We start from the raw sequence: 12058 nt of genomic DNA on the forward strand, positions 1-12058 counted from the left end.
CATGGATCAAACTTTTTAACTTGATTTGAGCTCAAAATAATAAATGTTAAGGAGTCAAAATTGGGGTCAAATTTTAAAAAATTTGACCTCTGTGGTCTCTATCAAATTACTCAGCCAATTGTTGGTCTAAACATTTGAAATTTTACATAAAGTATATTCAGATATAGGGCAAGCTTTTTAATCGGTTTTTGGCCGAAAATTTGGCTGCCAAGAGGTCAAAGTTCGAAAGATTTGATCTTTGTGGTCTCTAGCTGACTATTCAGCAAATTTTGGGTTTAAACATTTGAAATTTTACATAAAGGGTATTCAGACATGCAACAAGCTTTTTAAACAGTTTTTGGGCGAAAATTTCGCTGCCAAGCAGTCAAAGTTGAAAGAGTTGACCATTGCATACTTTACCAAACTCCTCTGTCAATTTTGGGTCTAAACACTTGAAATTTTACATGTAGGTTACCTGAACATGAGTCAAACTTTTTAATATATATATATATATATATATATATATATATATATATATATATATATATATGCGCATAAAGTTATGTACAGTAGACAGACATACTTGCCTCCTCACGAGAGTAGTTAGGCACTAATGTTTTAAATGTTAGGAAAACTTGTTCCACCGAAAGAGGTACACGGGATTGGAAACTCCAGTCTTTAAGGATTTTTTCTACTTATTACAAAGATTTTCTAGTGTTACATTGTTATTGTTACAAAATTCAAATTTTAAACAAAGGGTCACTTGCAAAATTTAATTTACCAAAAAAAAAAAAAAAAAAAAAAACTCGGCTGAAAGTTGTGACTGTGACTAAATTTGTTTTGTTTTTTATTTAAATATTAACAAAATAAACTTGTTTGTTTTTTTTACAAAGATTAAAAAATAAAAAAATAGTAGCACACTGGGCTGAAAAAAATGTCTCAATCTTTTGCCCAAAATAATCGCAATAGTAACTAAAGTCGTTTTATTGTTTATTTTAATAACATCTTTTGCACTAACAGACTCAGTAGGTCGCCCATGTAACAGGAAATATTTAATAAAAATCAGGAGTTTTCTTTAGTAAACATCTTTTTAGGTATGAAAAAGATATTTGCCAAAAAATAACCTCTCAAAACTTCTAAGTAAGTTCGTTTTATTGTTGACAACATTGTTTTACGATATTTTACGTTGATGGACCCAATCGATCGCCTGTGTCGAAGTTGCTTTAATCAGTAGCAGCATTTAGTTGTACATTGACCGTACTTAATTTTTAGTTTTGCATCTTTAGTAAAACCGCTTGGAATGCTGTTCTCATTTTTTGTGGTATTTTCATAGCATTTTCATTGATGTAACATCCGACTTCATTCAGGTATATTTTGTTGAATTCTAAAATCTTTCTGTCAGACTTGGGAATTTTGTATGGTAGTGGATAAAGTACTTGCCAAAATTCAGTTGTAAGTTACACTCTTCCAGAGGTTGAAGGTCCAATTTTCGGTGTAAGCAACACTCCAAATACAATTGCGAATTACTTAAGACTTCTACCTAGTCATGGCTGACAGAACATGTGTATTAAATAAAAGGTTCCATTCGAAATTTCATGCAGATTCCAGAGTCCAACAGAAAGATTTAAGAGTTCAACAAGATACACTTGAAGAAGTTCAAAGTTCACATTGACCGAAATGTTGTGAAAATAATATTTAATATAAGAACAGTAGTCCAAAGAATCCAAATAATATGAATATTCCAAAGTTATTACCAAACGTGTGACTTTTCCATAACCTTGATCTTTGGTTTAGATTGATTTCATTATGAAATATTCAAATTAAGACAATAATGGATACTTTTCAGCAAGTTTGGTGACGATGTAGATGCTAGGCTGTATACAAATAAACAAACTCAGCAAAAAACATGAGACTTCATGTATATGTGTGTTTCTTGCATTAGCGTAACTTTGATAATTACATATTAAATTGTGGTGATCTAGAACATGTTACTTAATCTGATGACCCCGTTATATTGCGTGCCTTTATTTAATTTATTACAATCTACTTGATTCGTATTTATTATGTAGTTTAATTATATTTGGACATTTTATTTTTGTAACAATTATTTTATTATGAAAAATTCATATTTTAATTATGTTAAACAAACATTCATTTTCTTTTCCATTTATTTTAATTAAAAAAATATTTTACTTTGAATATTAATCATTTATGTAAACATTTTCTGTAAATAAACATATTTCAATGAAAAAAAATCAATTTCTGGATATTCATATGTGTTTACCTACATTTTCGTTGGTGTCTTCAAATCTTTTATTTCTGATGGATTTCAAAAGCGGAAGAAATTTCGACCAATAAATATGCTTGAATTATTGTTGCTTTTATTTATTATTCATCCAAAATTTATTGAAATATTTATTATTCATCCAAAATTCATTGAAATATTTATTATTCATCACAAATTTATTGAAATAAAAAAGCAATAGCATGAAAACAAACTTTCTAAATAAGAGCCAAAACAATCAACATCCCCTCCCCAAAATAAGTAATAAAAAAAAGAAATAACTTAATCAGCAGAACAAAACTTATAGAAAGTGAACTTAGAATGGAGAGGAAGTTGTTCACCAAAGAGCATAAATGGAAATGAAATCGGATTGTTAATCAAGGTGTGGCAAGTAACTGGAATGAAAGATCGGACATAAGGGTTGATACATTTAGAATTGATGTATGGACAGTTTTAGGAGGGGCAGTGAATTTTTTGACAGTTTATGACAGGGATATTTTACAAACAATCTTGAGTTTGTGACAGTTAAGATCAGTTTCCAGTTTGGGACAATTAGCAGCTTGGAGGTCCTCCGAGAAAAATCTGGCCAAGTAGACAATTGCTGGGAACAAATGTGACCAGACAACTAGTAACAGACAATGTTTGGGGTTCTGTTTTGTATGCTACATGACGGTATCATACGCACATATCCACACCCACCCGCATACACATCTGCACCAAGAGCTCACATCAATTTACGTCATTTACTCATCTTAACGATATTAAAAGTTGATAATAAAAAGCTGATAATTAAACAATATAACGGTATTAAAAGATGGTAATATAACAATATTAAAAATTGATAATAAAATTATATAATAATAATATTAAAAATTGATAATAAAATTATACAATAACAATATTAAAAATTGATAATAAAATAATATAATAACGATATCAAAAATTGATAATAAATTATACAATAACGATATTAAAAATTGATAATAAATTATATAATAACAATATTAAAAATTGATAATAAAATTATATAATAATAATATTAAAAATTGATAATAAAATTATACAATAACAATATTAAAAATTGATAATAAAATTATATAATAACGATATCAAAAATTGATAATAAAATTATACAATAACAATATTAAAAATTGATAATAAATTATATAATAACAATATTAAAAATTGATAATTAGATTATATAATAACAGTATAAAAAATTGATAATAAAATTATATAATAACAATATTAAAAATTGATAGCACTGATCATAAAGAGTGAAGTTTATGGCAGAGTTCTTTGCAAAAAGTTTGGATTTATTAGATGTTTAGGAAATCATTTCAAGACAGTTAATGATATAGCATTATTTTCTGTTCCAAATTCTCTAAAAAAACTTTACCTAACAATTTCACACAATGCCAAGAGCAACTTACCATTCTCCATTAACATTTTCGTAATATCCTGCTTTGTATAGTTCGGATGAAGTCTGACATAAATAATTGAAGCATAACGACCTTCTTGGGCTTCTTTAGCCTGAAAAAAATAAAGAAACAATATTTTTTCTTAAATAAATCATTTGGTACTGGCACAGTTTATAAACTGACATTTCGCCAGCATCTTTCAGCATTCTACGTAAATTGACAGAAGATGACAAAACATATAACCACTTGAGTATAAGTGTACAGTGGTCACCTGGACAACAGTATACTAATAGAGGTGGAAATTAAGTACAATTTGATTATTTAAGAGGACAACTAAACAAAAACTTGTTTACATTGAACTTGAAGATGACCATATTGTAGTCAGCTGGAAAGCTGACCAGCAAAAGAGAGATTCACGGGCAGGCAGTTCCAGGAAAGAAACCATGTTCATGGAATTTGCTTTAGATTTAGGCAAATAGAGAATGAGGGAAATTGCTAATAGTGGTTGTAGCTAGAGGAGTGTTTTTTTTGTGAAATTTTGACAAGAGGGGACCACAAATTGAAGCTCAGGCAAGTACTTTCCAAGAAAACACTGATAGAATAGAGACAAGCTTGCAATGTCTCTTCTGTGAGAAAGAAATTGCAGGGAAGAAAAAAGAACATCAACTGTTCGGTTTTGAACTCCGACTCAAATGTATCTGGCTCTTAGACAGGTAGAGAATTGCATTGGGTTAGGGAGTGGTAAAATGATGCAACCATTTTTCCAGCAACCTTTGCAACAAATTTGATGTAAGTCTTCAATTGCAGGTCAGTAGTAAAAGTCAGACCCAGAAGTTTGTCAAAGCAGGAAGGTTTTTTGTATCAATTGGGGTCAAGTCAGAATTAGAGCATTTATAGAGAAAAGATAGAAGCTTCGTTTTTGATATGTTTAAATTAACCAGAGACTTTCTGCCTCATTGTAATACGTGCTCAAGGTCGGAGGAGAGAGAAACAGAGATCATGTTGGCCTCTGAAGTGTTGCCATAAATGGTAGTGTCATCTGCGTATGTGTTGACGAATGAACTTAGAATGGTATTTCGGAAATCATTGATGAAAACAAAATACAAAAATAAAAAAAATACTTCCAGTAAGTTAGAGTGCTCTACTGCCGAAGTTTGTCTTTTTAACAGAAACCTGATGAACTTTTCTTTTTATCAAGAAGGATAAAAACGCAGCAAAATGGAGATACAACAAATTTCTCATCACTCCAACGGATTTTAAACTGAATTCAAAATTGTTTGACAAAAAATTTTAACATGACATTTTTTTTAAGTAATTTGAATTTACTTACAGCAAAATATCTTGCAATTTGTTGCGATAATTTTCTTTTTTGTGTGTGACGTGGACCATAAAACACAACATTTTTATACTGTTCAAGCTGAAATAGTAAAAAATAAAAACAAATTTATTATTTGTAGCTTTGTTTTGTGTTTCGTAAGTAATACATATTTATTAATATTAATTAATAATACAAATTTATTAATATTAATTAATAATAAAAATTTATTAAAATTAACTAGTAATAAATATTAAAATTAACTAATAATATAAATTTATTAAAATTAACTAGTAATATATATTAAAACTAACTAATAATACAAATTTATTAAAATTAACTAGTAATACATATTAAAATTAATTAGCAATACATTTTAAAATTAACTAGCATTACATATTTATTAAAATTAACTAGTAATACATATTAAAATTAACTAGTAATACATATTAAAATTAACTAGTAATACATATTTATAAAAATTAACTAATAATAAAACTTTATTAAAATTAACTAGTAATACATATTTATTAAAATTAACTAGTAATACATATTCATTAGGTTTGGTTTGGTTGTTTTATGGCGTATCAACCCTTTTTGGGTTATTTAATGCCAAATCCGAAGATTTGAAAGAAAATTTTTTTAATAGATTATATTTGTTTTCAAGTCAGTTTCTATTTAACCCATATTGAGACCCTAAAAGGTACGATCACTACGAATCAGAATGGACCTGGCAGCAATGGCAATTAAAGGGTGGCTCCACAGTCCCCAAAGACCGAAAGCTGGATATAGTTTAAAGTCATATCCAAAACAATACATATTTATTAAAATTAACTAATAATACATATTTATTAAAATTAACTGATAAAACATATTTATTAAATTTAAATAATAATGCCTATTTATTAAAATTAACTATTAATACATATTTATTAAAATTAACTAATAATACATATTTATTAAAATTAACTAATAATACACATTTATTAAAATTAACTGATAAAACATATTTATTAAAATTAACTGATAAAACATATTTATTAAATTTAAATAATAATGCCTATTTATTAAAATTAACTAATAATACATATTTATTAAAATTAACTAACAATACATATTTATACAAATTAACCTATAATACATATTTATTAAAATTAACTAATTATACATATTATTAAAATTAACTAATATTACATATTAATTAAAAATTAACTAATATTGCATACTTATTAAAAATAACTAATAATACATATTTATTAAAATCAACTAGTAATACATACTTATAATAATTAACTAATAATATATATTATTAAAATTAGCTAATAATACCTATTTATTAAAATTAACTAGTAATACATCTATATTATTATTAAACTCAAATGACCTTGTAACGATGTATGTAACCCACTTTCCGGTTTACGACATCCAGTTGCGCATGCGCGCATAACCTGCGCACTGAAATGTTAACGTTATTATTTCGAAATTATTATTTAACACGGGAAGAGTGGGGTTTAAAATAAACAAAAAGCAAAAGAACTATTGGGACGCTGAAATATTAACGTTATTATTTCGAAATTATTATTTAACATGGAAAGAGTGAGGTTTAAAATACCTTAAACGTAATACAGAAATGAACGATGTAAAAAAAATAGCAAATATATCAAAATTTGAATTTAACTATAATAAGTATTATTGTATCGTTTCAGTGCACATTTACCCATAAGTATGGCCAACCACTTATAATTCAGTAACTGTAATTTTTTTTTCAAGATTAATCAATTATAATAAACAGAATGACTCATAGAAATCTATCTATATTCTTTTTTCATTTTAATATACTTTCATAGAAATGTTTCTGTTATGTAAAAAAAAAACTATTTTCTTACGTCACAAGTGTCACACTCATACATGAACTCCATAGCTAATATAACATACTGACCCAACGGGTCACAGGTAGTCTAATATTTATTAAAATTAACTAGCAATACATATAAAAATTAACTAATAATACATATTTATTAAAATTAACTAATAATACATATTTATTAAAATTAACTAATAATACATATTAATTAAAATTAACTAATAATACATATTAATTAAAATTAACTAATAATACATATTAATTAAAATTAACCAATAATACATATTTATTAAAATTAACTAGTAATACATATTAAAAGTAACTAATACATATTTGTTAAAATTAACTAATGATACATATTAATTAAAATTAACTAATAATACATATTTATAAAAATTAACTAATAATACATATTTATTAAAATTAACTAATAATACATATTTATTAAAATTAACTAATAATACATATTAATTAAAATTAACCAATAATACATATTTATTAAAATTAACTAGTAATACATATAAAAATTAACTAATAATACATATTTATTAAAATTAACTAGTAATACATGTTAAAATTAACTAATAATACATATTTAGTAAAATTAACTAATAATAAATATTTATTAAAATTATTACAACAGCCAGAATCACAGTTGCAATTTTGCTATATATTCCTTTATTATTTCTTCAAAAAGTTTTTTGTTATTTCAATTTATATATGTACTAGCTGGTTCTGCCACCCTGCTATAGCTTAACAAATTTTACATTTTAAAATACTTGAAAAAACAAAAAAAAATTATTAGAGTAGTTAGAAAATAACTCCTGGTAACTTGTTTTTTGTTTTTGTTTATTTTATTTTCACTTTTTTCTATCAACTATTATAAAAAAAATTGCTGAATATATATATATATATATATATATATATATATATATATATATATATATATATGAATAAGAAAAGGATAAAAATTCAACGATATAATTTTACAAAAATTCCAGACTTGAAAGCCAGCTCTGTGTTTGCCTCTTACCAACGTTGGTTCTGCCAGTGATGGGCTGCGTTTAGGTCGCTGCAAGGACCTTAGCAATAGCTACAGTTTATTTACAGATTTCGTAATACAACACCTGAGACGTGTTTTTTTTTTGTTTTTTTTACATGATAGTGACCACTTTTCAAGGCCCAGAAGCCACATTTTTTTTTTACACAGGCATCACCACATTATCAAGGCCAAGAGGACTCTCAAGGATAAGGGTTAAAGAGTATACTGTATAAATTGGACAATATAGTAATCATTAGTAATGGAAATTCGGTAAATTTGTTGACTTATATGGAATGGCTCATCAAGAACTTGTTTATGTTAGACTTGAAGACAACCATATTGTAGTCAGCTGGAAAGCAGGCAAACGGAAGACAATTCCACAGGCGTGCAGTTCTAAGAAAGAAGCTTTGTTCATGGAATCTACGTTTAGGTTTAAGCACAGATAAAGAGTGGGGGGAATTATTGATAGTGTTTACAGCTAGATGAGTGTTTCTTGTGAAAGTTTGGCTAGGGGGTACCAAAGAGTGAAGCTCAGTCGAACACTTTCCATGAAAATAACGATACATCAGAGACAAACTCGCAACATCTCTTCTGTGAGATAGAGGTTGCAGGGAAGAGAAAAGGACATCTCCTACGAGGCTACAAAGTCTATTTTGAACTCTATTAAGGCAGGACAAGTATTTTCTAGCAGTTCCTTCCCAGATGTGGCAACAGTATTTTATCCTTGGACGTACCTAGCTCTTATATTGATAGAGAATTGCATCAGCAGTGAGATATCTACTGGATCAATAGAAAGATCCCACCATTTTTCCAGCGGCCTTGGCAACAGATTTGATGTACGTGTTCCATTTAAGATCAGGAGTAATGGTCAAGCCCAGAAGATTGTCAAAACTTGAGGCCTCCTGAAGATGTGAGCCATTTATTTCAATTTATGCCAGATGTGGATCAGAAAGTTGATGATGTAAAGAGAGAAGCTTGGTTTTAGATGCATTAAAAGTAACCAGCCACTCCTTTCCACATTGTACCACGTGCTCAAGATCAGAGGAGAGAGAATTGGAGAGAACTTGGTTGCTTACTGTCTTAGATGTGCTACCATAAATGGTAGTGTCATCAGCATAAATGTCTGCAAATGATGTAAGGATGTGATTTGGAAGATCATTAATTTAGATCAGGAAAAGAGTTGGGTCCAGAATGGACCCCTGAGGGACTCCAGCATTAATACTGTGAGCTTCTGATTTTTGCCCCTCAACTACTACTCTTATGAACCTATCAGAAAGAAATGATTTAATAATTGAGAAGACATTTCCAGTTATACCATAGCTGGAGATCTTGTGAAGTAAACCTTTATGCCATACCCTATCAAAGGCCTTAGATATGTCAAGAGCAATTGCCCTAGAAAGGTTGCCTCCGTCGAGAGATTTGCTAATCCTATGAGATATAACTGTAAGCACATCTGCTGTAGATCTAGCAGAACGGAAACCATATTGTGTGTCACTAAGAAGGTTATTTTTGTTGAGATGGTTGATTACTTCTGTATTTAACACAGATTCTAGCAACTTACTCATGATGCACAGGAGACTTATTGGTCTGTACTGAGAGGGGGATGAGCGATCACCTGAATTCTTAAATACAGGGCATACTGATGAGATTTTCCAGGGTGATGGGAAGCTATTCTCCTTAAGACAACATTTAAACAGTTTTGTAAGTTGGTTGAACTTTTTTTGAGTACTATAATTGGAATACTGTCAGGGCCGGTTGCTTTACTGGAATCAAGGTTTTTGATTAGCTTGGCAACATCACGTACAGATATATGTATATCACATAGCGTGTTTTCTGATACAAGAGGAAATATTGGGGGTTGGCGGCCTTGGTCGCAAAGGGTAGAATTAGCTGCAAAGTTCTTGGCAAAGAATTTGGCTTTGTCTGATGCTGACGAGATTACCTCAGGTCCATTGATGATAGTTGGGATAGAGCACATGCTTCTGTTCAGGATTCTGTTTGCTATTTGCCAAAACTGGTGGGAACCAAGCCGCTGCTCAGCTACTTTGGACTTGACGGATTGAGCATACAACTCTCTTGCGTTCTTTATTACTTTCTTACAATGGTTGCTGGCAGTCCTGAAAGCGGCTTTAGTTTCCGTACATCTATTATGTTGGAAGCAGTGGAAAAAGTGATTTCTGTGCCACTCGGGGATAAGGGTTATTGTGTGTACAGTAATCAATGGAATAGTATCGTAATAATCGTTAGTATTTGAGATTTTATAAAGTGTCATTACTTAAGGGGGCGGCTAATCAGGAATTTGTTTATGTTGGACTTGAAGACATCCAAGTTGTAGTCAGGTGGGAAACAGGCCAATGGAAGAGAGTTCCACAGGCGTGAACTTCTAAGAAAGAAGCTTTGTTCATGGAATCTATGTTTTGGTTTTGGTACAGATAAAGAGTGGGGAAAATTTTTGACAGTGGTTTCAGCTAAACGGGTGTTTATCATGAAAGATTGTTGAGGGAGTACCAGAGATTAGAACTCAGAGGAGCACTTGCCATGGAAGTAACGATAAAACAAAGACAGGCGTTGATGATGTAAAGGTAGGAGCTTGATTTTAGATGCATTAAAAGTAACCAGCCACCTCTTCCCCCACTGTACCATGCACTCAAGATCAGAGGAGAGAGAATCAGAGAGAACTTTGTCATTTACGGCCTTAGATGTGTTGCCATAGATGGTCGTGTCATCAGCATAGATATCAATGAATGATTTAAGTATGTTTTGGGAAATCATTAATGTAGATCAGGAAGAGAATTGGGCCCAGGATGGACCTCTGAGGGACTCCAGCATTAATACTGTGGGCCTCTGATTTCTGCCCATCAACCACTACTCTTATGAGCCTATCAGAGAGAAATGATTTAACGATTGAGAAAACATTTCCAGTTATACCATAGCTGGAAATCTTGTTTATATATATAAAATATGCATCAATTGTGCTTGAAAGTCAAATCATAATGTAATGTAAAGAAAATTATTTTACTTGTTTGAAATTTATAACATTAACATATTTCGGAGCTAAACTCCATCCTCAGTATTTTGTTTTCTTTTTTTTTTTTTCTTCTTTTTTGCCATGTTGTAAAGTTTGAGAAAGAAAATCTGTTTGAAAAGAGCCGCGCATTGTATCTCAGTTATTATGCTTTGAAATGTTGAACCAGTGCATAGGCAATGTGAGAATAACACCAAGGGTTTGAGTTCCATATAGAAACGTTGATTTAATTTGAATAAAATAAAATACGCATCAAGTGCGTTTGAAAGCCAAATCACAATGACGTTAGGTCTTCCTGATAGTTATTTAATAAAAACAAAACAAAAACCTCTTCCACAGATCTTCCTGTAAGATAAGAATGTATATTCTCAAACCAAAAATATTTTTTCCAACTTACCAAACGAAAATAACTTTGTATAGCTTGATGTGGAAGCAGAAGCGAAAATGCCAATGACATGCTTGAAAGATCCGGATCTACGAATAAGAGAAAAAAAAGATTTAAAAATTAATATATTTATATTTATTTAGTAAATTTAGGAATAGCTATCTATGAAAATTACAGTACTTAAGTCATCAAAAAACTTCAGGCAATCTACATAATATGAACTGTTTTTTTATTCTAACCCTAATCTGACCCTAAACTATGTTGTAGTCATAGTTTTTAAACCTGATCTAGTTCAGTTCATAGTGTATAAGCCTCGGAACTTGATTTTTTTTTACAAAAAAGTCATCACTTATCAAGGCCCAGAGGCTACTCGAGGATAAAGGTTAATGAGTGTAAAGTAGCCAATGGGACAGTATCATAGTAATCATTAGTAGTGAAAATTTGGTAAATTGGATTACTTAAGGGGAACAGCTCAAGAACTTGTTTACATTGGACTTGAAGACAACCATATTGTAGTCAGTTGGAAAGCAGGAAAACAGAACAAAGTTACACAGGCGCGCAGTTATAAGAAAGAAGCTTTGTTCATGGAATCTACATTTAGGTTTAGGCACAGATAAAGAGTCGGAGAAATTATTGATAGTGGTTTCAGCGAGACGAGTGTTTTTCATGAACGTTTGATGAGGATGGGCCATTCAGCTTTTTCTGTTTTTAGTCAGAACTGCTTCACTTGTTTTTTTTCTTTT

At 29.8% G+C, this 12058-nt stretch overlaps 1 protein-coding gene across 1 annotated transcript in view; it reads right to left on the minus strand.

Annotated features, from left to right (window-relative positions):
- The window catches only part of LOC145265397 (cortactin-binding protein 2-like), a 344684-nt gene that overhangs the window by 25377 nt on the left and 307249 nt on the right, over positions 1-12058 (minus strand). The window contains exons 14-16 of the mRNA XM_080121218.1: positions 11328-11404; positions 5015-5101; positions 3697-3796 (exon numbers count right to left, since the gene is read on the minus strand). Of these exons, the coding sequence (XP_079977344.1) occupies positions 3697-3796; positions 5015-5101; positions 11328-11404 (264 nt within the window). The remainder of the gene's footprint in view (positions 1-3696; positions 3797-5014; positions 5102-11327; positions 11405-12058) is intronic.

Source organism: Euprymna scolopes, chromosome 40 (genome assembly GCF_053919585.1).
Source record: "Euprymna scolopes isolate OS-2025 chromosome 40, ASM5391958v1, whole genome shotgun sequence".
Taxonomy (NCBI): Eukaryota; Metazoa; Mollusca; class Cephalopoda; order Sepiida; family Sepiolidae; genus Euprymna; species Euprymna scolopes.